This window comes from Sebastes umbrosus, chromosome 13 (assembly GCF_015220745.1).
Source record: "Sebastes umbrosus isolate fSebUmb1 chromosome 13, fSebUmb1.pri, whole genome shotgun sequence".
Taxonomy (NCBI): Eukaryota; Metazoa; Chordata; class Actinopteri; order Perciformes; family Sebastidae; genus Sebastes; species Sebastes umbrosus.
The window spans coordinates 17,285,852-17,312,923 of NC_051281.1; the positions used below are offsets into that span (position 1 = coordinate 17,285,852).

The following is a 27,072-nucleotide window of genomic DNA, read 5'->3' on the forward strand; positions in this document are numbered from 1 at the left end:
GAGAATGTGGAGTTCATTTTTGAGAAAGTTTACAAAAAAAAAGAATAAAAGTGGGAGTTTGATTCAGTGCATTTTACAGAAAATGGTGTTAGAACAGTCAATATCTGTAATTTTTTATAATTTACAGATAAGAAAGATGAATCACATGTAGGGGTTTTAAGTAGGGTTCCTTCATTTTAGTTTAGGTTATACTTTATTGTCAGGCAAGCCACATACTGTATCATGTTGTGAAAAAGAACTCTCTTGTAGGTGTCACTTCAGTTTTTCTGTGAAAATGAAGAGATATTACATTTTCCTCTGTGACTTCTGTTCTTCTGTTGAATATTAACAAGCGTCCCTATGACTAACTGGATGAGGAAGTCCTTTCAAAACAGAATTAAATGGTACTTTATACTTTTACTCCACTACATTTCAGAGGGAAATATTTTTACTCCGTAACAGTTACCTGACTGGAAAAAATGGTGGCTTTGCACGCAGCACAAATCTTCACATTACCAAATAGTTTTTTAATGTATTTTCGAGAATAAATGTAATTTTGTTTTCTTTTCTCACTTAGTCTGTCCTTTTTAAACATTCTCACAAGTAGCTCTGTAAAATTCTTGAAACAAGTTGATTTCTATTGTTAATATTTAAATAATCCATCTAACTACCAGACTGGCAATTTTTTTCACATATTATACATTAAGTATAGTTGAAATTAGCTCCACCATGACCAGGTGACATTTAAATGCTGCTACAGATGAATGTATAGGTAAAAACATATCTTGTAATACATTATAATACAACACAATATATACAACACAGTACATTCGTCCATCCATCCATCCATTATCTGTAAGCGCTTCTCCTACTCAGGGTGGCGGGGGGCTGGAGCCAATTCCAGCTGACATTGGGCGAAGGTACACCCTGGACAGGTCAAAATAATATAATATAATATAATATAATGTAATGTAATAAAATATAATATAATGTCATATAATATAATATAATGTAATATAATATAGTACAATATAATATAATATAAAATAATATAATATAATATAAGACATGAGTAGGCTATTACTTTTGATACAAATTTGGATTTTATTGTAGTACTTGTGTGTACATATTGATTGCTTGGTGAGAAAGCACAGAGTTCATTCATGACCCATGAAGGTGTACTGATGGAAGTGATGGAGTCTTCCATCAGCCAATCAGCGTGCAGTGGGCGTGGTTACGCAGCGCCACCTCTCACCTGACAGAGAGCCAAGCCGGCTGTGTGCGTCTCCTGTAGTAGCTTTAATCCTGTCCTGCATGTCTGTAGGTGTGATATTGATAGACATTGGAGTTTACAGCAGCTGTTCTCTCAGGGTTTTCCTCCTCTGAGTCTTTTGTCGATATATATCCTCCCTGCCTGCCACACAGCCTGCAGAGAAAGTCCTCAGGTTGCTTTTTTACCTGTTTGGGTGGGCATGGATCCACTGCGGAAGGATAATCCGTCGGCTTCAGCTAATCTTCTCTCCAAGATTTTCTTCTGGTAAGAAAAGCAGCCCGCAGTGACAGCCGTGTTTGACATTAATTGAATGGAGAGCTCTCCTGTGTGACAGTTTGTGGCCACTCAAAAGACAGGCTTGTCCCTTTGGAAGTGATAGCAGCAGGTATATATCTGCTGCTGAGCATCCGTCCATGCGTAAACATAAACAACACTGTTCACCACACAGGAGGAGAGAGAGCTCAGGCTCTTGGGTACAAGTTTATCCCTTTAGTCTTGAATCACAACAGGCACACTTGTGCACAGTAAGAGTAGTTTGGAGAATGAATAATAGCCTACTATTGTTTCAATAGTAAATATCAGTTACTATAATAATAGCTTTAGTTGTGTAGAACTTTTTTGGACATAGTTACAAAGACAAAGTAAAGATGATGAGAGATAATAACAAACATAAATTATAAAGTATAATAATGTATTATATCATCAGATTTTTATGGCAGCCCCCATAAAATCCTTACCACCAGATGGATATCCCCATACTCTATCTATTAAGCAATATCTTCCTTTCATAATGTTTTGTTCTTAGAGCTGCCAATTGCATTAAACAAATTAGAAAAAGGGGATGGCTCCTTGCTCCTCTTTCTATTTTTGTACATATGTTTAATTTGTATATCTGTATGTTTATGCAATCTTGAGAGGATGGCATGAAAAAGAAAAAGTTAGTCATAAAAAAAAAAATATTGAGTAAAAGTTTTGGAAGTGTGCTTACAGTAGTAAAAACCTTCCATGTCCTTTATTTTCATGTTACTTTTCACAGTTTCTTTGAACAATAATTTCAATAATTGTTTTCAAGTACTGAGCATATTTTCATGTACTTCTTCTCTAGTTGGCTGAATCCCTTGTTAAGAATCGGGTACCAGAGGAAGTTGGAGAAAGATGACATGTATGAAGTTCTCCCAGAGGACTCATCAGATAGACTTGGCGAGGAGCTACAAGGGTAAGACATTAATTCAGTTTAATAATACTGATGTTAATTTACTTCTGTCATTTACTGTAATTATCTCAAAGTTGAAATTGAATAGGCTTAGATTCTAGATGCCACGGTGATATGTTACTGTGTGTAATTCTTGTCTGGTACCATGTGTTCACCTTCAAAGTTCATAGTTATTGACATCGAAACCCCCTGAAGGATAATATTAAATGGTATGTTTGGGCATTCTCCCAGACCCAATCCACCACTTCAGCAAAGACATAGTACTAAAAACTACTATATTCAAACAACAATCAGATCTTTATTCTCACACTAAGCAGCAGTCATATTGGAGTGACCTCCTTCTCTACTGGGAGAAAATCCAAGTGTTTAGTAGCCAACTAGAGACTCATGGATGTCCCAACCACTGCCTGGCACCTCTTCTAAATAGGGGACACTTTGTTCTTGGAAGGAAGTCCACCTATGTATAGACTGTACTTCTCAAACTATCACATGAGAGCTTACTGACCTACAATCAGCATTACTTACAATTTCCAGCTAAGTGTGATGCGGTCAAAATTTCAGCAACCACCCCCCCATCGGAGTCCAGGGTGGGAGAGACCCAGAAAGAGGTGGCCTGTACGTGTTGAGGGGTGATAAACTGAGTTTGGTGCAAGTACTTCAGTGCTAAGACAAATGATGGTTGATGACACATACCAAAAGTTAAGACACTGCAGGTGCAGAAAAATGTTGAATGTTTTCAGAAACATCTTGTAGTGTACTGTTTAGCTGTAAAATGAGAAAGTTTTATCCGGCTGGTTAAAAATGTTCTCATTTTACAGCTAAACAGTACACTACAAGATGTTTTTGAAAACATTTGAGGTGAGAAATCGGCATTACCGTCACAGAATATTATAAACATAATAATAATAATAAACATTTAAGTTTATTATTATTAAGTATATGTAGTTATGGTGTAAAAGAATAAGGCAGTAAGTTGAAAGTAGCTAAAGCCAGTCGAGTAGAAGTAGCCGTCAGTATGTGATGAGTGAGATCAAGTGTGCATGCCACTGTAACATGTAAATATGTTGCACCAGAGTTAGCTTCATGTTATGCCTGCCTGTGAAACACTAGCAGTGGTGTACTGGCCATATGGTATACTGGGACAAATCCCAGTGAGCTGTCAAATAAATTCTACATGTTTTTACTGGCCGTCCAGCCCTGTCTGTCTCTCATCAGCCCTCACTGTGTGCCTGCCATTCGGGTTGTGCATGAGAACAAATTTGATCAATTCGGTCCGATAACATTTGAAAAGTCTAGAAACACGTTTGAATTATTTTATCCCCATTTAAGTTAGCATGGGGCTAACCTGGAAGTTAGCCGGCTCGGCCTGCAAAAGTCTCTGGTGTGTATGGTCTGCCTATTATAGAGCATGCGTATTAACATTAAGCAAAAGTAGCGCGTAGCAGTGGGATCGCCAACAAGAAGTGTCGTATTTACTCTACATATGTAATCAAGCCTCATCCGCCATTGGACGTGGTTCGATGCCTTCAGCAGACTACTCATTTTTTTCACGATTTTGAAACTTAATTTTACGTACTTTGCGATTGTTTTGATCGTTCAAATTTGGTTGGGTGGTTAATAACACATTTTTCTGTGGTGTGTTACACTCAGAACACATATTTATGTTTGATTTACTCAGACTTTAACATCCACAGAAGCAAGACATAATAATGGATTATTCTGCTTGAAATATGTGGAACTGAATTCTTCTTGTGATTTCTCTCACAACAATCTATATTAATAACTACATTCAGTAGTAGTTTTAATCGTCACATACATACTTATATGAAATATAACTTCTGCATTTAACCCATCTTAGGCATTTAGGAGCAGTGGGCTGCTCTAAAGCGCCCGGGGAGCAACTTGGATTTCAGTGTCTCGCTCATAGACACTTGGACATGTGGACAGAGGGAGCCGGGGAGAGAACCGCCAACCTTGTGATTAAAGGATGACCCGCTCTAATCCCTGAGCCACAGACAGCTGGGAGTAACCATTGCTTTTCTTTTTCACTTTTTAAAGGTACTGGGACAGAGAGGTTCAACAGGCGGCAAAGGATCTGCGCCCACCCAGACTTGCCAAAGTTCTTGTTCAGTGCTACTGGAGATCTTACGCACTCATTGGAATATACATCTTTATAGAGGTACAATGCAATCTCACAGTGAAACTAAACGTCTCCAGAGAACAATGCTGCATTAAGTTTTGTTTTAATGCAGCACTCCCACACATCTGCTTTACATCTCATTTTCTATCAGGAAGTTATCAAAGTCATTCAACCGTTTCTACTTGGGAAAATAATTGAGTACTTTGAGAGATATGACCCCGACAACACAGCTGCAGTCTATGAGGCCTACAGCTATGCTGCAGGCATCTCCTTCTCAACCATCGGCCTGGCCACCCTTAATCATCTCTATTTCTATCACGTCCAACGAGCAGGCATGAAGATTCGTGTGGCCATGTGCCACATGATCTATCGGAAGGTCAGTCATTATGAGACATGTATGATTAAATGTCATCTGTCATATTCCTGTGGTTTCTATGACTTGATTTAACACCTTTGTTCTACAAAGGCTCTTTGTCTTAACAGCAAAGCATTTGCCAAAACTACCACAGGACAAATTGTCAACCTCGTATCCAATGACGTCAACAAATTTGATGAGGTAATTATCTGAAAGTATTTTAGGTTTATATCTTTAAATATATTTTTTAAATGTGACTTACTCATTCAATAATATATGACCGTACATGAGTAGTTCTTTCCTCTTCATTGTTTTCTTTACAGGTAACCTTATATTTGCACTTTTTGTGGATTGGTCCTCTACAAGCAGCAACTGTGATACTATTGTTGATGTATGCGATTGGCCCATCGTGCCTTGCGGGAATGACTGTCTTCGTCATCCTGTTGCCAGTACAGACTATGTTCGGACGCTTGTTCTCTAGTCTCAGGTTTGAAGTCATTCGCCAGATTTATCAAATATAGAAAACTATTTTCTCTTCTTTAAGTTAATGTTGTGTGTTGCACTGATGCCATTGCTGCAATTTGTGTGTGTTGTTTTAGGGCTGAGACAGCAGTCTTAACAGATGAAAGAATACGCACAATGAATGAAGTCATCTCTGGGATCCGCGTCATAAAGATGTATGGGTGGGAGAAGCCTTTTGCTGCACTGGTGAATGAAGTCAGAAGGTAAACCAAAAACTAACCTGCCTTCCATTTCAATATCTTAACAAGTTTTTGTAATATCCTTTTAATTGATACTTCGCTAAGTCCCACCCCTCGAAAACAGATTGGACAATCGTAGCGTAGGGTTTGACAACCATCCGGCTCTGCTCCTTTTCTTCATTTTCAGGCTGGTTTTGTAGATTTCGATCTAGTCATAGTCAAACGTTGTGTCTAGGCCACGTGTAATAATGATACTCATTACCCGGAGAAGTTGGAAGGAGATATATGTTTATAAAACATTTCGTACATAAAAACCTGTGGAGCTAACCTTAGCAGAGTATGTTAGCACATCATCAAGCTACTGAAGGTATACTGAATGTATACACATGCTGCTTTTGCTATTTAATGATTGTCACAGTGAATGAAGACCTACCTGGCTTTACAGGAACACCGTTGTTCATTGTCTTCTGTCTCGACCGCTAGGTGATTTGGTGGTTCACTTTTACACTGAGATCTGTTGGCTGCAGCTTCTCTCTTTATCTTTTTAACCCGGTTCGCTGCTGAGTCAGTTTGAAATACTGATATATATTTCAAACACATATTGAAGACCCTTCTTTTTTGCTTCTCTCTGAAACTGCTTTTTTTCGTTTTTTCCAAAAATTAGATAATATTTATTCAGTGAGTGCAGTAAGTGACAGTGCGGGCTCTATGGTAGCTCTGACAGTTTGACAGAGTAGCAGCGGGGGATGGGGCTTAGCGAAGGGTTATTAAAAAACAAATGTTGCTGTTTGTGAATGATAATCTGCGTCAAACAGTGTTTACTGACAACATGTTTTGTTATTGTCCAGAATGGAAATCTCCAAGATCATGAAAAGCTCCTACCTGCGTGGCCTGAACATGGCATCTTTCTTTGTGGCCAGCAAGATCATCGTCTTCATCACCGTCTGCGTCTACGTGCTGACAGGAAACCAGTTGTCTGCCAGCAGAGTGTTTATGGCCGTTTCCCTCTACGGTGCAGTCACACTCACCATCACACTCTTCTTTCCCTTTGCCATAGAGAAGGTCTCCGAGTCTCTCGTCAGCATTAGAAGAATTCAAGTAAATACACCACAGACCGAGCTCATATTTACACCCAGCGTGTGTTGATCACTGTCTGTGGAAACTAAAACTCTGAATATGATTCTTCTTTTAAGAATTTTCTTCTGCTGGATGAAGTTGCTCCTCAGCACCTGGGGCATCCTGTGGCAGAGAAGAAGGACTGCATGGTGAAAATTCAGGATTTAATATGCTACTGGGATAAGGTGAGAATTATTGTGGGCAACGTGTCGCTCCTTTCTATCTGTACATTGCTCACGTGCAACAATCCTTAAACCCCTTGAGGATCTAAGTAAGGATAGAGAGTGGCGCTATACAGATTGTGAGGCGCCTCTCGGACAAATTTGTGATTTTGAGCTATATAAGTAAACCTGCCTCACTGAATAGTTGCTACATGACAGTGTTTCACTTCATTTACTTTTTTTCTTTTACAGATGCTTGAGGCTCCAACTTTACAGAACATATCTTTCACAGTGAAGCCAGAGCAGCTCCTGGCAGTAATTGGTCCTGTTGGGGCTGGAAAGGTCAGGTCTGTTTTGCAGTCTCAGGGTTTATAGTCATACACACACATGATGATAAACCTGAGATATGTTAAGTAACTCAAAATCATTAATAATATGATGCTATGAATTGTATTAACATTATATCGTTGAGTCAGTGCTGATGTTTTAATTTTAGATTTTTTTACCAGCAGTTGAGTGACATATAAAATATCACCGGGGCCATTAGATTTGACTGACAGAATGGAGACATAAATGTTTTAATATGTAGGAAATACCAAGATTCCTTTATGTTACCATAAAATTATCCTGTTATGTGATTTCTTATTAAAGCCAATAGGTAGCTAGCTGCTAGATAGCTCACTTGTATGCAGGAAGCGCAATGCATTTTCTTTTGGGTTAACTGAAATGGCATTAATTAATTGTCTTTGGAAAATATACTTATTCACTTTCTTACTAAGAGTGAGATGAGAAGATCGATATCGATATCATTTTTGTTACGCCATGCTTGCCAACCCTCCCGATTTTCCCAGGAGATTCAAGTTTTTCATTGGCCTCTTCTGGTTTCCTCCCGGCGTCTCAATTCTCCCGCCTTCTCCCGATTTATGGCAATTTCTCACACCTTTTTTTCCTTTTCGTTATCTCAACCTGTTTCTGGCACTGTACAGTGTGTATAAGCTATAAGCCCTACTGTTTCCACCCGGACAGCTATAGAGCTACACCAAATGTCTTTTTCCTCGGAGGAGAGCTGCTCGCGACATTGCGACGTGTTTTGAACTGCGCTCGCCACACATCACAGCATCACAACAAAGCCATCGTGCCGTGGTGCAAGCCATTGGAAATAACGGGTTTCAGAGCGCAGTGATGCCGTTGTCGCATTGTGTCTGAAAGGGCCTTCAGTGAGTGAGAGGAGATAGAAATGGAGAGTACTAAGATAAAGAAATACTCAAGCAGGGGCAAAAAATTAATGAATTAATAAAAACTGATGAATATTAGTTTATGCCAGAGATTCACACAAGTTCATGCCAGAGGGGTGAATTATTCAGTTTTCTTAAAAATAGGCCTATTTATCAAATAATGCTGTTACAGTATACTTATTTTCAGTCATTAAAAGTCACCAGAATGCAGGAAACAAAGGCTCTGAAATTTTTCTGGGGGAGGACCACCAGACCCCCCCACGTTGGTTTTGAAACCATCCCTATTTTTTAGGGTCTCAAGGTTGGCAGGTATGGGTATTGATCTTCTCATCTAACTCTCGGCAAGGCAGTGATTTTAGGTTCATTTCCCAAAATTGTTCCCAAAATTGTTCTTTAAATCTTAGTTTTTGTTCTGTGTTTGTGCATGTCAGTCCTCGCTCCTCAGTGCCATCCTGGGAGAACTGAGTCAGGAAAGTGGTGTGGTCAAGGTCAAAGGAGAGCTGACATACACTTCTCAGCAGCCCTGGATTTTATCTGGTACGATTCGAAGCAACATCCTTTTTGGCAAAGAGCTCAACCCCAAGAAGTATGATAGAGTTCTGAGAGCCTGCGCCCTCAAGAGAGTGAGAATCACTGTTGATTAATACATGCCCTGCTGCATTTTAATACTCTGTAGTCTAGTTATTAGACAGGTTTAGCTCGTAGTGAGTCCAGTTTATGTGAATGACTGGTAAGGGTTGCATTTGGACCCTGTTCAGGACTTGGACCTTTTGCCAGGTGGTGACTTGGCAATGGTCGGGGACAGAGGGGCCAACCTCAGTGGAGGACAGAAGGCAAGGGTCAGCTTAGCAAGGTGTGCTGGATAACTATGCAGCGATGCACATTTTTATTTGTTGACAGTGACAGAAATAACCTCCATATGTTTGAATTTTTAGAGCAGTGTATCAAGATGCAGATATCTACTTGCTGGATGACCCTCTCAGTGCTGTGGATGCTGAGGTGGGACGGCACCTCTTTGAAGAGTAAGTCTTATTACTATTATTATTATTATCCACATCTACCCATTGTTTTCCATGAAGAAATCCAATGAAAAGTACATATCAGTTAATCAGCTGTTAATAGCAGATGAAAATATGTTAGCAGTTTTTCATTTCTGCATAACATCTTTTGTTTCAGGTGCATTTGTGGATTTTTGAGGAAGAAGCCTCGTATCCTGGTTACTCATCAACTACAGTATCTGAAGGCTGCAGATCAAATTGTTGTCTTAAAGCAGGTGTGTGTTTATGTTTGTGTGTTTATTATGCTGTCTCAATTTGCGTACTTCCGTACTTACACTTTACTATTTTTAGTGCATAACTGTGTTCACACTGTGTACAGTATGGCAAAATGCAGTGCTATCTAAGTACCCGGATGTTGTACTCAAAATGATCAAAACGCTGAGTGTGTAACACTGGACACTTCTCGTTCTCGACGGTCACCATCTTTGCTGCGTAGCGGAAGGGGAGGGGCCACCAACCTATTTCAAACTTGTGAAAATGGCAGGCGGGGAAACCGTAGCAGTTGCAATTGAAATGGCAAACACCGAACTATAAAAATGTAAGTTATACATGTGTTTTTTTCACTAAGTACCATTATACTGTAGTTGGACAGAAGCCATTATTGGGTTTATTTGTTCGTCTGAATTGAATTACTGCCGATACGGCGTGATGTCCGTGACTGACTAGTTGATTTACCGAGTTTCCAGTCAGTGCACAACACTACCCTGTTGAAATTCACGCACTACACATGTAAGTACATAGTGTGCACAGTGTACTACATGGAAGTGTACTCACGGAAGTATCCGATTTGGGACACGGCATAAGAGATTACATGTGAAGAGAAGTGCTCAGGTGGTGATAAAACTGAAAGTTTGTGCATCAAATAAGCAAATACAGTTGTTACTGGTTATGATGCTGCATGTATTCTGAATATTTGCCATTCACATAGTTTTAATGATGATCACAGTCGGTGTATGATGTATAATTCTGTTAACACTCACTGTCTTGTAGCACCATTTATGTCTAATTTTATAGAATTTCTCAGCTCAATAACGTTTCAGCGACACTACAGTAGACTTGTATCTTTTGAGTATCAAACATTCCCCCTGTAGACCCAAAGGTTGCTTTAAAAAGTTTGTTACCCGAGGGCATCAGCTGTAGTCAGCCTGAATTCACAGTGATTACAGTGGATTCTAATGATGACCCAGTTCCATGACAAAAAGAAGAGTGTTTGTCGTCTGCTCGTTTATGGACCAGAACCACTCTGTTTTGTATACAGTAGGACATGCAGAGTCACACTAACCAGCAATGAGTGACCTATGGCCATGACTATGACAGAGCTGTCCCCTTCCTGATTAGTGTTAAAGCCTCAACTGATTTCTGGCCTATGTGGCAGAATAACTAAAGAACAAGCTGACAATTGGGTGGTATTGCTAATGTGATTTTGGTCTTCTTTGACTGCTCTGTCTAAATATTTGCCTTTCTGCACTTGCTGGTCGCTAACTCTGTCTGTCTGTCTGTTCTTTGGAGCTCAGTGCACTGCAAATTAAGAAAACACATGCAAGTAGACACAACACAAGCAAATGAAGAAACATCACCAATTTGACACGTACGCAGGATTTAGAAAACATTCTTCACTTCACTTCACTTGACGACACACGAAACCATCAATTTGATGACACACAGCAGCATTTGGAAAAAGTGCTGCAAGAAACTCACACCACAATGGACACTGTTTCAATGGGACACTAAAAAGTGATGCACACGCGCTTGTTGTTGCTGTTTGTGGATTATTATGTTATTGAAGTCGGCTATCGGTCAGTGGTGTTAGAAATGTTTTTTTTGGCTTATTCTAACATTGTAATCGCATGATTCATGCTGTTAACCTAGCATTAGCCTTTTGATTATCATTATAAAGTCTGAATCATGCAATCACAATGATGGATAGCCGACTTCAATAACTTCATAAGCCACAAACCATGACAATAACAACAAGCGTGTCCCAGCCGTGTGCATCGCTTTTTAGTGTACCCTGGAAAGTTTCCGTAGTGTTGTGAGCTTCTTGTAACATGTCTCTGTATTTGCTGCGCATGTGTTGTCAGTCAAATTGATGTTTTTCTGTGTCGTCAAGTTTGTGAAGATGTTTCTTCATTTGCTTGTGTTGTGTCTATTTGCACGTGTTTTCTTAATTTGCAATGTGTTGAGCTCTCAGGGCCACAGCATTGTTTACTGAAAAAAGAGAATGGCTCCTCAACCATACAATATAATATTTGTGTGTTGTAAAATGTAAACATTGAGCTTTTCTATTTAAAAAAGTTTTACAGAAATATTCTTTGTGGATTTGTCAGTACGAGCGACCGCTTCCAAATTATTCATTTTAATCAGTGTTGATTATAAAATAGAATAATAATATTGATAAGCAGCTTTTACCACAGCTTTGTACTGCAAAAAACAACAAACATTTACTTTCTGCACAGTGGTAGCAAAGGTAAAACAATTGGAAAATGCATGATTTAACTTCATAATATCCATTAATATGTCATCAAGTTATTACTTACACTTAAATATTGTTCATATACAGTATGAACTGTGACTATTGTTTTCACAATCACATCCAACATGGTGAAAGACATTCAAGAACATTCTGTGAACAAAATTCAAAGAGGATGTTATTCTGTTACTTGAACAACACATTTGAGTAATTTCTGTCAGGGAGGATTTGCCTTTCTGCAAGAGCTTAAAAGTGACATGTAAATGTATAGGCAAAACTTACATAATCATTGTTTTTTATTGGTAATATTGACAGGGGCTCATCTTCTTCTGCTTAAATCACTTACAGATGCTGAAATTCCATGACTATGTGTGAGTTTTTGTGCTGTAAACGGCCTCTTTTCTGTCATTGTCAGGGTCAGATGGTGGCGCGGGGGACCTACAGTGAGTTGCAGGGCTCTGGACTAGACTTCACCTCCCTGCTAAAGGAGGAGGAGGACCAGGAGGAGGACAGGCAGGGCGCAACCCCCATCCCTGGGACTGTCTCCCGCTTATCCCAGAGGCTCTCTGACAACTCAATGTCCTCTATGTCCTCCCTCTCCTCCTCTCTGTACTCCTTGATTGATGGAGCAGAGCCACTTGCAATGGTAGGTTTATTTGAAACATTAAATTACCAATGGCTATAATTGGTAAAAGGTGTTTTTTATCAAGCTTTAAGCATACATGTATAGAGATCTCATTGTGGGGGAAAGGCTTGTTGTGCATTCTACAAGCCACTAGAGGGCAGAAGGTACTCATCTTTTACCTGCTGCTCATAACAGCGTGATCTGAAGTGGTATGACTGGCATTCACACTAGTGTCTATCTGTAGGTAGTGCAACCAACGGAGGAGGAAAGCCGCTCAGAAGGAAACGTCGGCCTGCGTATGTATGTGAAGTATTTCAGGGCAGGCGCTAACTTCCTGGTCCTCTTCATCCTCATTTTACTCAATGCCCTAGCACATGTGAGTCATTTTCTTAAATTCATTTGGTGTGTGTTTTATATCAATTTTGGAAAAAAATACAACACATAATTTATCTCATGTGACAAAATTGAATGATGTAATAAATTGTCTTGATAAATGTTTATTTGTGACATTATTTTAATTTTGCTTGTCTAGATTACATTTGTTCTACAGGACTGGTGGCTCGCTTGCTGGTGAGATTTTGTTTCTTTTACACACCCTCATGAAATCACAAATTCTTGCAAATATTGAGAGTAGTAGGTTCTCTAAGCCAAACTAACATTTTCTGAACCTGGAAATGGTTGATGATTTAATAGAAGACGACTGAACCAAACTGTTTTTCTTGGCATTATCTGTCACTTGTTGAAACTGACCTTGTGCTTCAGGATAGGAGGAATGTGTTCTGTATAGTGCCTTCGTGTAGCAGCGTTCTTTCTTTGTTGTGTTTATTTGTCCTTGTGGATTTTTGGTTCTTTTGTGGCTGACTTGCAGGGCCTCTGAACAGAAGCACATCAATGTGACAGAGCACCTCAATGGCAGCTTCCCTCGGCAGCTGGACCTTGACCTGTACCTAGGTGTTTACGCAGGTGAAGCTCACTGAGCGCACATTGCTTTTTTGTGTACTGTTGAGGCTCTGAATACGCCAGCCATTCAATGAACAGATCCACAGTTCTTTGGCTGTGGCCCAAGGCCTTCAAGGCCCAGTGTATGTGTACATGGGCCTCAGCTGTACAGGGAGATAGCAGTGCCTTTCTTGTTCTCTGCTGTTGGATTGCTCTGATTGTCTCCCTGTGACTCCTAGCCTCTTCACTCTTTCAGGCTTTGTATTCACATGTGATAGATCAGCATTCAAGACAAAAAAAAACATCATTGAAGGAAAAACTTAAGTGGAATATATCTGCCGTCTTGTGCCATTCAGCATACTGAAACCTTAAATGCATAGCTGACCTTGGAACAGGTACAATGATAGCATTGTAGTGTGCTGATGGATTTTTTTTCTGTGCTTTTGGCAGGTTTAACAGCCACTTCAGTAGTGTTTGGCTTCCTCCGCAGCTTGGTCTTCTTTAATGTCCTGGTGAGCTCGGCCCAAACCCTACATAGCAGCATGTTTAATGCCATCCTCCGGACCCCACTACACTTTTTTGATATCAATCCAATCGGTAAGTGTCTCATTTCCTCATCACATTCTCATTAAGATGATTGATAATTAACATCTTCCTTATAACATGATCAAGGTTGTACAGGAATGATGAGATGTTTACATCCAGTGGGACCTGCTGGTGAAATTATTGCTCTAACATCTCACCACTAGAGAGCAGACTGTTACTTACTTTCTCATGTTTCAATTCCACTTTACAAACATCCATAATATTCTTGCCCTTAAACTCCATAGTTTATTATTACTAAGTTATATAAAATATACATACGTTTTTAAATGTTACAATTTGAATATAAAAGTATAAATAATTGTATTCTATTCAAAGATTTCATATTATCATATTATTGAAATGTTTATGTAATATCCCCTATAAATAGAATGAATAACTGATAAATATTAATCAGAAGATCTAATATGATTTATTATAATATAAAAGGCTGTGCAGTTAGTCATACAAGCTTAAAGATGGTTTTCTGTTTGAGGGGTTTATGGGGTTTAATATATGACAGTGAATAAACTGGCATCACAAAAGTCGCTGCTGGGAAGTAAAGCCTGTGTAACCAAGAGGCCAATTCAGTCAAAACACTTTGTGATATGACTTAATATATAGCCATAATATATTTAAAAATGAGTAAAGAGTGCTATCTTTTTTTATTGTGAGCCTGAACAAAAAGCAAACAATCATATTGAGTAAATACTGTTTTCACTAGATCTTGGACAATGTTGTGTTTGGACTATAGAGCTGTGTAAATACAGACATATTTGTCTTGTGCGCTGTATCAGAAATCTTCGATTATTTCATTAGCTTTGTAGGCTGTAGCTGCTGGGTCAATGGAGTGGGCCAGATGGACATGATTTTAAAAGTGTGCAAACACTCCAAATACGTCTGACTTTACTCAGGGAGGGCTGCTGTTTTTTTCTTCAGGCGTGTTTCGCACCACCTTTTTAAATAAGAAACCAATAAAACTGAGAGCGTATTTCAAGATTTGTGTAAATCAATTGCTAAATGTTTTGCTCTTCTTCTTATTTTATCTCTATGATTTTGTGGTTTTAATTAAAAACCTCTAATAATTAGGTTAAATAATGTCACTACAGTGTGTCATTCATATCCAAAGTCAACTGTCAAGTGGCCCACTTTGATAAGTTTAATTTTTCTGGAGCATTGTTCACCTGTCAGCAGATAATTACTCACCCTAATCTCTCCATAGTGACATGCATGTACAACACAATCAGCTCGGGTGGGAATTCTCAACAAGAAGGAAACTTGTATCTGTATAATGAGTCATAATAAGCTGGTAACACAAGTCTAAATATGATTTGAGGGTGTTCTGGCGCTTGCGGTTTCTTCCAGCATTAGAAGTGGGTGCAGCGACAAAGCTTTCCTTTGCAGAGCTGTGTTTGGAGCAAACACCACAGGTCTTAATCTTTGGCTTTTGTTTTTACTGCTGCTGCTGTGTTACGTATTGGACTACCTGACGGCTTATCTGGGTGTTGCCTTGCTTGGTAATCTACGCACGGGAGGAGGACAAACACTTTGAATAATGTAATAATCTGTTTAATAGCGCAGCAAAGGAGAGGCTTAACAGACACTGCTATCTGATTGCTGTTGTGCTGCTATCAGTAACCATTGTATGACCAGTCCAGTCATTACAGCTTGGCCTCCGGGCTGGCAAACAACACTGTGTGTCTGACTGGATTTATAGACAACTGTCCCAGAGAGTGCATTTCTTTTGTCCTTTGTCCAGTCAACAGTAGATGAAGCATGACCGTGACATTTTTTTTAACAATATAAATAAGTTTCACTGATTTACGTTTTTTTTTTCCCCTTCTTCCTTTGCTCTGTATTTTTGATTAATTCACTTGAGTAAAAACAAAGACAGCTGCTGTCAGCTCGGCCGGGTTTTTTTCCCCCTTCTTTCTTTCTTAATGTTTTGCTTCTGTCTAAAATACATATATTTTTCTTTTATACAACACCTGCCACTCCATCACAACTGCTTCCGCATACACCACTCTCATGCAATAATTGTGAGTAATTTGTAACTGTTGGCCTATGTGTTGTTAAGGATTTGACAACTGTTTACATGTGTAAGTGATAGGTGCGCTGCTGCTGAACAGGCCCGGTGTTTGATAGCTGTCCACGGAGTTAAAGGTTACCATTTCAAGCGTCACTGCACAAAGGTCTTATTTGTTATTCTGTGAATGTGGTTTATAACAATAGAGTACAGCAGTGGGTGAATTATGATTGATGGAGAGGCACTGTAGCTCTTCTGTATCAGCCACTGAATGCCTCTGCGCCATTTGAATCACACGTCTGGGTTATCTTTTGAGCTGTGTGGAAATAGTTGATTTCCAAGTTGTGGGGATTTTTTGATTAAAACCTTTATATTTTGTAACAATACTATTTGATAAGATGATGTTGATAACGCTACAGACTGATTTTCCCCTCTACTATATGAATTTATCCAACTCGATATATTCATGTTGCTCAATGTTAGCAATATGTACAGTCTTATTACAGCTGTTCACCCAAATGTGATCCAGTTAGAGCAGCATAGACAGCGGTGGATGTGTTGAGCTGATGTTGATCCCTGTAATTTAGTGTCATTGAGTGGGCTAATCCCCTCAGAGACTGCAGGCCAGGGCTTCAGCTCATCAGCACAGTCGAGGAGTGGAGTTTCAGTCAACACACACACACCTACCGTCCCCCTTTCACACCGGCATAGTGGGCCATCTCAGTGCGAGGTGTCACTCAGTTTGCTGTTGACGCAGGGAACATTAGATCTTCTGTAGTCAGTGATGTGAGATTCTAATTGTGTCTACAGAGGCAATGTTTTTAATGTCTGTATTTCAGGTCTGGGATGCAAGAGTGTTAAGAGCGAAGTGGAGGAAGTACTGCAGAGAGGATGATGATATCGAGGTGTGTAAATTGAATGTGGAGATGGAGCCGTGTGTGTGTGTGCAGTATGGCTGATAGGGCTCCCCCTCGCTCGGCACTTCCACTATTTAATTGCATGAAAGGGAAGCAGAGGAGATTGCAGGAGCCTGGCGGTGTGAGCGAAGAGAATGGATTTAGAATGTATTAGTATTGGCAGCAAGGCGCCGGCGGTGGGAGGCTGCCCCAGGCCCCGAGGCCCTTCATGGAAGTGCAGGTGAGCTGTGCCACCTCCAGCCTTGGCAGCCCCCTCCCCAGTATTCCTTCATTATCGCACTTGCCCGACTGAAAGGCCCCTCCAAGTGCACCGGGGCCCACACATGGAGCGGCTCTGAGTCGTCCCCTTATCTTGATGTTTACAGGGAACAGCGATTTGCCACACGCCCTGCTCTAGCCGGACCCCACTGTTCCACTTCTTTAAGTGTGATTGGGGGCCCTGCTCACCTAATATCTCCACCTAAGGGGCCACCTTAGTTGGGAGGGCTTGATATTTCCTGAGCCTGAAAAAGTGGTGCAAATCACCCCTGGAGTCTTAAACCATGAGAAATTGTTTGATACTAATGCTGCTGATATCCTGAAACGTCTATACCCCTCTCTACACAATAGGTGATATTGTTGACAACCACCCATAGTGATTGAAGCCATTGTCCCATGCCGATCTTACCTCATAGGCATTTCCATGCAGTGAATGTCTTTGTGTAACTGCATCACTGTAATGTATCCCCTCTATAGTCTGCGCAGGATGGAGAAGGATCTTTACTTCATCCCCTCTGAAACTCTGTGTTAACTGAGCCGCTTGTCAAACAGCTGATAGCTGACTGATGTTCTCTGCTCTAACGCCCTCTAACCATGGTATGATGTAACCCAGAGAAACCTATCCTTTTCTTATTGGCATTGTTTGTCAGATATGCATGAATTTAGGTCATCTATGGCTTAGACAGTAAAATTACATAAAATATTATTGGATCTTCTACAAACACAGTTTGACAAGTACTTCCCCCATTCCCAGACTAAAGCAGCGATATTCTACACTAGTATAGTAACAGCTCTTCCCCCTTGCATGAACCCTCCCCTCGGGATGTCTGTATGCTAAAGGGGCACTCACACTGTGAATAAGATTAGTCTGCCTCCAAGTGTACAACATGCTTACGCCACTTGACTTTGAATCAGTACTGATTTGGAGCATTGCTGGATTGTTGCGGGGAATAATGCTCTGGCTGGGTTTATGCAATGGCTGTTATGGGGAGCCCGGCCTCGTCTGCATGCATGTTTTTAGGCGGGAGCGGCATTTTGGATAAAGCTGTAAGCTGCTTACGGCCGTGGAGAGAGGTGATTACAGGGCCCACCTCCGTAGGACTGACTGGGAGGCTGGGAGGCAACTTTTTTTTGGTCAATGCTGCCACGGCTCCGCCACGCCTCCAGAATGCCATACCGCCACATTCTGCCAATGTGCCGCTCAGCCGTTCCCTCTCTCTGCCCCGAACCAAGTCCCACCCTGTTTCACGGCCTATTCTGTGTGCCTAGATAAACTCATCTGCATGCTTGCACGCTTAGTTTATCAGGGGTTGTACCCTAAATATGTGCTTTATTTACATTCTCCTCTGACAGATATTATTGTTTGCTTAGTGATGTGTCACTGTGAGAGACAATGGTTAACATGATGACGCCATTTTTGGAGGTGTGTTGACAGGGAATACACACAGCAGATCTACAGCGTGTCCTCCGTGTCTTTTAACTTGAGCCCAGCTCCTGTACTAGTGGCAATGCTGGCACTGCTCTGGTACTTTTTTGTCTGCCTCTGACAGTCTGAGGGCTTCCTTCAGGGACAGAGATAGAGAAAGCCTTTCTGTCTTGCCTGCCTTTAGGTAGTGTAGTGTGGGGATTTGCTATCACTGACCCGGCAGTAAACAGTGTGTGAAAACAGCTGGAGTGTAATCTTGTGTGCTGTTGGATCAGAATAGGGGAGCAAAGTTACCAAAAGAGTCACAATAAAGGGCTGCCACAGCACCTGCGGAGCACCAGCCACAATAATGAACACCTGAGCAGATTGGAGGCAACTCAATTAACGTCACTGACACTGCCAGTCAGAACATAAAGGCAGGTACGCAGCTTCTGTTGCCCTTTTGTTTCCAAACAAAAGGTTCCCATGTGTATTCAGCCAAGAGTAGGGCAGTCTTTATGAAATGCTAGACAAATAATGGTTCATTGTTTAATCTAGATAGGCCGGTGTTTTTCATCTGATATCACACTTAGCGTATAAGCTCTTCCTGTTAAATTGGAGGGGAATTTGGTAACAGTTGCTCAATAGTCTAGTCTAGTGAGACTAGCAGGAAATTGAAACAAACTAAATAATATTTTTTTATGGGTGAAGCTAATGGATAAATACTATTTTTATTTTTTTACTTTGATTTGTTCTTCCAAATGACATATAAGACTATTTTAAATTAGATCTGTAAATGACATTACATAATAAACACTCCGAGTGTTCTCTCACTATACAATTACAGTAGATATTACATCATATTCTATCTATTCTATCCATCTTTCTATCATATCTATTACTTCTGATTGTACAAATGATTCACTTGACCCTGTCCAATCAATAAAACACAATTCTGCTGTCAATTGTGTGATTTCTATCTTACATACATCTACTCTAATGTCATCCAATCTGTGTTTTTGTGTTGTTTCCCAGGAAGAATCCTCAACAGGTTTTCGAAGGACATCGGTTACCTGGACTCCCTGCTCCCATGGACGTTTGTGGACTTTATCCAGGTGAGTCTCACCTCGGCAGGTTTGGTCGCTGGCGCTGCAGCATGGGAAGGCCATTTCATGCCTGGCTAAACCTGCTTTGTGGTCCGGGTCCCCTAATCTGGAAACAATTACTGTAGGATTACCCGCCAGCGCGGCCCAGCGCCTGCACAGATTTAATAAAAGTGTGCACATAGGCTGAGGGCGTGGCTCCCTCAGTGTGACACAACAGAAGCGGCATCTTCAGAGAATGTGTTTTGAGACTAAGCAAGTGATTGGGAGAGAGAAAGGTACCAAAGAGGAAATAAAGGCCACAGGATGATGTGCAGGAAAACAGTGGGGAGGCGAGGAGGGGGCGACAAGGATGATGCATTGAGTGGCAAAGAGAAGAAGTGTGAGCAGCAGGCGTACGATGTGTTTGCAGGAGTGGAGCTGGAAGCATGGTAGAGGGGAAAGGGGACAGGTCAGTTGGAACAGATCCAGAGCGGGACTTGCCCTCTCCGCGCAATTCACCCAATGCTCTACTGTCTTATAGGCCTGGTAGCCAAGGGCCACCCTGGTTCATAACCAGGTTAGGTTACCAAATGCCACCCTGCCACCGTGACAGCCATCTCCCACGAAAGCCTGCGGAGATGAGCCAGCTCATGCACCTAGCACCACAAAGAAGGGAATGTTCGCTGCACAATTCGAGGTAGAGGAGCAGGCGTGGCTCTTTGGTTGGGGCCAAAGAATAGAACAAAGGCGTGCTGAAAACGAATCCCCCCTCCACAATGCCTGAGTGATGTTTGTGGCAGATACCCATCTCACAGTAGACAAAAGCCATCTTAAATGCTGAAAGCACAAAAGATCATATGCACAAAAGCTTTTTGTCTGCTATAGTTTCCCTCATTTTGATAATAAGGTGAATAATGGCCGGAGTAAAATAATAAGTTTGTAGAAGGCGCAAAGGTCCAACTGAAAACTGTGAACGTAGACTAGGTCATGACTAAAAACAGGCTTGTGTACTCACTGTACATCAAGTGTGACTCATCCATTCCACCGTATTAGTTCACACCTGTGTTATCATGGAATACAAGACACAATACTATTTTGACCATGTGTCTGTATTGCAGGGAAAACTAGCTTTTACTAACTCAGGAGTAAACTGTCAAAATGAGACTGTATATATGTATATTATGTGCACATTGTTTCTGCTGCAGCAGAAAGTGGGAAGTGATAGTGGACAAAGGTGGCATCCTTTGGACAGAACACTTTTGTTTGTGCTGCTAACTGCTCTTGTTTGCAGGTGTCTTTCGCGGAGAAGCCTTTAATGCTTTCAGGAAGGACGGTTTTCACTCTTTTTATCAAAGTATTAGCCGTGCAGAAAAGCCGCTGATCCTGACTATTGTTGCTCATTCGCGGAGGGACATTTCCCCATAGTCATTGTTTAAATGGTTGTCAGGGGGGAATAAAGTGAAACTTCATAAACAATGCCCTAACTGGTTTATCTCTCTCTATGGGGAGAGGCCGCTTCTGTGCGGGGATTTGCACCAGAGCCTCCCCCTTTACGGTGGAGTAAGCACTTCACAGCCCCTCAGCACTGCCCCCATACCCGCCTAACAAGGGAATTCCCTCAAGCTGGGGGAACCTGGTTACACCCCAGAGCCCTATTTTTTTCACAGGTCTCATTTAGTAGTAATTTAGTGTATTGGGGAAAAAGGCTCTTTCTCTCCTCTCTTTATGGTCAGGGGACAAAGACAGAAATGTCAATTAAAAACACCTCAGGCTTCGGGGACTGTCTGCTTTTGTGTAGACTTGACCTTTAAATCCTGGGTTGCCTCTATTTTCACAGAGGGGGCAGAGGAGGAGGGCAAGACAATAAGGGGTGAGGACAGGGGTCTTTCAGTGGAGGATTTTGTGTGCAGGCTCTTGACCAAGTCACACCACTGACTGTGGGGTCCATAGCTACATTCATAGGTTTTCTCAGCCATCCACGCAAATTCAGTTTGTCAGCATGTGCATGCTAAGACACCAGCTGACGGTTACGGCCATTTAAGTGGGACTCACCATTATTAATAGCATATAAACACGCATAAACACTGGCTCATAAATCATAAATTACAGCGGTAAACCCAACAGTCACCTGGAGAGAGAGTAAATAGTTTAGAGTGCGAATGAGGGAAAAGAGGGCGTGCATGTGTGCGGACACAAACCCAGCTCAGAAGACACACACGGCAAAGATGGCTATTGTCTAAAAACACTGGCGGGTGGATCGTTGTGTGAGTCTGTATATTGTGGCACATTGTGTGTCAGGCCTTTTCAGTGGCTTTGTGGGATATGAGAACTGCTGACGTAACCGTGAGTGCTGTAGGATGGGATTTCACCGGCTTTCTCTGCTTCTTTACCACGCCGGTGACAGAAGGAGTGAAGAATGCACTGGCTCCAGGCGTTTACACAGGTTACACTGAGAAACACAGGAGATGGTCCTCTGTGGAAATATATAGGCTGTGCCATAAATCCCCTCTGAGCATTGTTTAGTGACAGTGCCATTGTCTTCCTGCTCAAGGTGAAAAAAATACAAGTGACACAGAAAGGCGAGAAGCCTATAAAGATTAACTATACTACTTGTTTTATTCACTTATTTGTCAAATTAGTGTAAAAAATAAACTACAAAACGGCATTGTTATGTGTGTGTGCTTATGGGTGTGCCTAACTGGCCACTCAGCAGTACCACACATGGTCATTTGATGGCGAGCATTGGCCAGCAAAAGCTCCCAGTGTGTGTATGTGTGGTCTCCCATGATGCTGCGGTCCAGCACCTCAGCTGCTCTGACTCAGACGTACAGGCCAGTCCCGGGGTCCTTTGAGCCTGGGAACTTACATAACAAAGTCCCGATCTAATCTAGAATCTCGCCATCATGTCAATATGATGAAGATAATGAATTCTGTGCTTTCTGTTTGTGACTTGCTGTTTTCTTACACATTTGAAAATGTTTTTGTGTTGTTTTCTAGAGAGAGAGAAAGGAGCAATGACTGAATGAATTTGCTGGACACAAGTGATTTATAGTAGAGAGAGAGTGAGAGAGAGAGAGAGAGAGAGAGAGAGAGAGAGACCGCATTTCAAAGCCTTTCTCTTATTTCCAAAATGGGGCTGGAAATCAGCAGCTTGACTGAGCCCAAATAAGTGACTTCTTTTACCTTTTCACAGCACACAAAGGCCTAATCCTAGGACTACTTGAGCCACCAATGTAGACAGCGACTGAGACCACCACAGTATGTGTCAGACCCTCCTCACCACACACAAAACACATTGACTGCAGCTTTATGAAGTGAAAATGGCCCAGAAAGGGAAAATGTGAAGGAGGTGTCCACAGTCATTTCTCCCAAAGAAAGGCCATAGCATCTGGGCATTTAATGCTAAAATAAAGCCCAAAGACAGAGTAGAATGGATTGGGTCACTTCTATTGTTCCAGAGCCCGAGTGGAACAGCCCTGTTTTGTTTCAGTACCACTGACCCTTGCAACTTATTGTGCCTCTCTGTCACGGAAAAGTGTGGAGTGAAAAAAAATTCCAGCGATGACAGAGGACTTCTTTTGAGGAATTTTCTTTGCCATGCTTTCCCCTCATTTCCTGTTTTGTTTGCACTTTTTTTTTCTTTTCCCAGTGGCAAATATTGCACACTGTCAGTAAATAAAGGGAGGATGAAAAAGGGGGTTGTAAAAAGCGTACTGATTCCTTGTGTCCGGAGGGATGTTTAATTAAAGGCAAGTGTTTATTTTGTGCTGCGGAACAACAGTCGCTATCATTGCCGAGCACAAATATAGCAATTAACTTCAATTTTCTGCATTTATTTGGACATCAAAGAGCTGATAGAATCATTGAGAAAATAAAGCAATTAGGGTCAGCAGAAATCTCAATGGTCTTTGGACACAGCAGCGCGCCCAGTTTGCTTGAATGACTGAATCACATGCGTGCGGTAGCTTTCTTTTCTTGCTAAAGAGCAATTAGCGGTAATTCTTTATTTAAACTGTTTGTATACAAAACCTTTCATCCTTTTATCCACTTTTATGTGCAGCGGGATGTGGCTTTGGGAGTTTTCTGTTCCTGTGTGGTTTCATAGGAGATATGGATATGGTCCGAGGGGGTGAGGTGTATGCATGTAGGATCACTTATCGGAGTCATCTGTGTGTAGTGTGGGTGGGGGGCCACGGTGTTCCTGATGCTGACATGATAAGCGCCAGACCACGCAAATGGATCACATCAAACGGGGCCTTGGCGACCGTGGGCCCTGGGGAGCAGGAGGAGGCAAGACTCCTATCTAATGGTTCCTGTTCCTCCTCCTGTCCCCGCAGATGACCCCACTGTCAGATAAGCCTGTCCCGGACCAAGACTGAAATGGACCCAATTAGAATTTAAATGAAACAATCGGCAAACATGAATGAGCGGTGTCGCCGTGTCACCAATCAGCAGCAGGAGAGTGAAAGAAAAACAGTATATTTGATAAGACATTTGTTCAGTTAATATTTGATCCCCTCAAGGGAAGGCTGGATAACACGCGGTAATGGCTCGTGTGCCACCATCTCACTTTGCAGTCTGGTAGCCTTCCATCAAGGCTAAGATTGAAACTTATGTACTGTGAAATTCTTGGGATCAGTTGTGCTCAGTAGCTTCCACTCACTGTTTGATTGTGTGGGCTCCACTACAGCAATGGTTAGACTAGTAATACCCTCTTATCTGAACTGCAAATGGAATTGAGTAGCTTTTCATCATGAAACTACACTGAAAGTGATCATGCTTAAATGTGTGCTTAAGTGGCAGATAACATCCGTAATTAAGGTGCTAAATTAAATTTTCATCTCTCTGGGCTAGTCTGAGACCACTGAAGGTAACCGTACGATCCTAATCTCCACGTTTTAGGATTCATCTCTTGGGATGTGTCTAATTTCAGGGTGTGAGGTTTCAATTTTATCATCTATCAATCGAATATGAAATATGTAACACAGTATACCTTTCAGTTAAGAAGAAATGGTCTCTCACATGTTCAGTGGTGGGAGAAGTATTCACATCATTTATTTAAGTAATCACACAGTAAACACACTCCATTAAAAGTCCTGCATTCAAAATCCTACTTAATTAAAAGTATAGAAATATTATCAGCAAAATGTACATTGTATCAAAGTATCAAAAGTACAAGTACTTGTTCAAAAATCATTATATATATAGATATTCTACTTTATATAACGTTAGGTATCGTAATCCAGTAGTTCACAGCCTAGGAGTTGGGCCCCCTCAAAGGGCAGCAAGATAAATCTTAGGAGTTGTGAGATGATAACAGATGTAGGAAAGAAGAAAAAATGAAATACATTTCTTCTACCAGGCAGCAACCTCTGGGTCTGAATATTGAAGCCAATGCAGAAGTGCTTTAAACTTGCATTCTCTCTAATAGCCAGCAGGGGGCGACTTTTCTGGTTGCAAAAAGAAGTCAGATTGTATAGAAGTCTATGAGAAAATGACCCTACTTCTCACTTGATTTATTACCTCAGTAAACATTGTAAACATGAGTTTATGGTCTCAATTGCTTCAATCTTCTTCAATACAGCATGATGTTCATTTTGTAAATAATGGTCTCATTTAGAGTCAAATACACCATAAAGCAGGGGATGCTTTAGGGTGTGCCTATGTCATGGTGACTACGTCCACATCTTATATACAGTCTGTGTCTGCTATATACATTTTTATGAATTTTTTGGACTTTTTTGAACCTTAAACCTTATTTAAATGAAAACACTCAAAGTTTAAAGGGGACATGTCTCTCTTTGGTGGAATCACTAACAACTCACAGACATCTGAAACATGACAACTGCTCTTTTGTCAGGAGTCCGTTTTGATACCCAAAACCGTCGAAGGCCCGGCCGATGTTGATCATAGTTTTCCCCCGATGTTGGTCACAATCCTGTTTTGCAAGACGGGCTTCTCTAGATATAACTTTGTTTTTGTTTTTTTTGAGTTGTGGTGGGGGCTGGCCGTTTGTTGGCGTTAGTAGACTCCTCTCACGAGCCTGTATGACGTCACATCCGTTGGATTTTCCCTGAAAAATCGGCCAGCATTCTTCACAGAAAAAGCAGTCTACAGGCTGATAGAGGAAACCCAGAAAGTTGTTGAAGGTCTAATTTTTTAGGTTTGGTTACAACCTGTTCACAAATTGGCAATAAAAAATTATTAAAAAAACATTTTTACGTGTAAAAGCTTACAGTCCCTTTAAGTACGTGTATTCAAGAATTGTACTTGATACTTTCCACCACTGCATTGTAGGTAAATAAAAGTATAAAGAAGTGCAATATTTGCCTCTGAAATAAAGTGCATGTATAGAATTGCATAAAATGGAAATACTTAAGTCAAGTACAAGTACCACAAAAATGCACTTAAGTACTTGATATTACCACCACAGATGGGCTGTAGTAAAATCATTTTATCTAATCATAATGATACTTTATCAGATGCTTACTTCAGTTTCTAAACACGGTGCAGGTGTGGGTGCTTTTGTGTCGTCATCGCCTCCAATCCTGTTTAGGCAGCTCTGGTATCCTGGTCTAGATGTGTCACAGAGCCATTAACACGGGTGATGAGTCACTGTGTTGTTGAGGGCTGTGTGGTTTGAGTGTGATGTATCAGACACCCACAGTGTGGTTCCCAGAGCCCTCTGCCAGTCACTGTGGCCGTGCCTGTTGGCCGGCTGCTCTGCCAGGGAGGCTTACAGGCCTGAAGTGTTGAAGGGAAAGCCCGAGGGAGCCAGGGATATGAGCTGCAGTGGCCAAGTGGTAAATTCTCACCTGCTACTAAGTGAGAATTAGCGCTGTGGTCGTTTTCCTTTCACACTGTGAGTCACATAACCTCAGTCCCACAACCTGCTGTTACCTTACTGTGTGTCTGTGATGGTCTCACACAAATACAACTGAAAGAGTTTCTCTTGTTTAGCCTTAAGAAATAGGCCTCTCTGCCCCGGTGGTAGCCCACACAGCAGCAATGGAGCTTTTGATTCTATTACCGTTTGTATTAATGTGCTCCTTTCTATTTCTCTTTCTGTTACCAGGTATTTCTCCAAGTCGTAGGAGTGATTGCAGTAGCTGCCGTCATCATCCCCTGGATCCTTATTCCCGTCGCTCCCCTACTTGCCATCTTCCTGTTTCTGCGATGCTACTTCCTGCAAACCTCCAGAGACATCAAGCGCCTAGAGTCTACCAGTAACTATTATTTTTTGTTGGGTGGTGGGGTGGGGATGTCCATTTGTGGTAAGAGACAAAAGCAGACCACAGGAATGCTAATAGACCATTGAAGAAAGCCATGGTCATTAGCATAAAGGCTAAAGGTGGCGGTGGCCTATGGCTCGGCCACACGCAGTTTCCTCAAGAGACGGGAGTTCATGACATCACATACAATGGGAAAAATGCCAAGTGGGCATGACTAGGCCATTGCAGGCTTTAGTTCATCTATTTTATTCTGGGCTGAGAGCCCAAATGCACATTGGCCAACAGGTTCCATCATCTTAAAG

The 27,072-nt window shown here is 41.3% G+C and overlaps 1 protein-coding gene across 3 annotated transcripts in view; it reads left to right on the forward strand.

The window, feature by feature from the left end:
• The first annotated feature begins 1,253 nt into the window (after positions 1-1,253).
• Positions 1,254-27,072, forward strand: part of LOC119500675 (multidrug resistance-associated protein 4-like) — a 45,641-nt gene continuing 19,822 nt past the window's right edge. The window contains exons 1-21 of one of the 3 annotated variants that reach the window (XM_037790520.1): positions 1,254-1,516; positions 2,358-2,468; positions 4,524-4,644; positions 4,757-4,981; positions 5,072-5,161; positions 5,284-5,447; positions 5,560-5,685; positions 6,510-6,759; positions 6,855-6,962; positions 7,191-7,280; positions 8,605-8,796; positions 8,932-9,026; positions 9,109-9,195; positions 9,350-9,446; positions 12,117-12,347; positions 12,571-12,702; positions 12,859-12,896; positions 13,195-13,289; positions 13,716-13,862; positions 19,489-19,568; positions 26,614-26,764. In XM_037790520.1, coding sequence (XP_037646448.1) covers positions 1,452-1,516; positions 2,358-2,468; positions 4,524-4,644; positions 4,757-4,981; positions 5,072-5,161; positions 5,284-5,447; positions 5,560-5,685; positions 6,510-6,759; positions 6,855-6,962; positions 7,191-7,280; positions 8,605-8,796; positions 8,932-9,026; positions 9,109-9,195; positions 9,350-9,446; positions 12,117-12,347; positions 12,571-12,702; positions 12,859-12,896; positions 13,195-13,289; positions 13,716-13,862; positions 19,489-19,568; positions 26,614-26,764 — 2,695 coding nt within the window. In that variant the 5' untranslated portion in view covers positions 1,254-1,451. Of the gene's footprint in view, positions 1,517-2,357; positions 2,469-4,523; positions 4,645-4,756; positions 4,982-5,071; positions 5,162-5,283; positions 5,448-5,559; positions 5,686-6,509; positions 6,760-6,854; positions 6,963-7,190; positions 7,281-8,604; positions 8,797-8,931; positions 9,027-9,108; positions 9,196-9,349; positions 9,447-12,116; positions 12,348-12,570; positions 12,703-12,858; positions 12,897-13,194; positions 13,290-13,715; positions 13,863-19,488; positions 19,569-26,613; positions 26,765-27,072 lie in introns of those variants that run through there. The other 2 variants (XM_037790519.1, XM_037790522.1) reach the window with 2 other exon arrangements.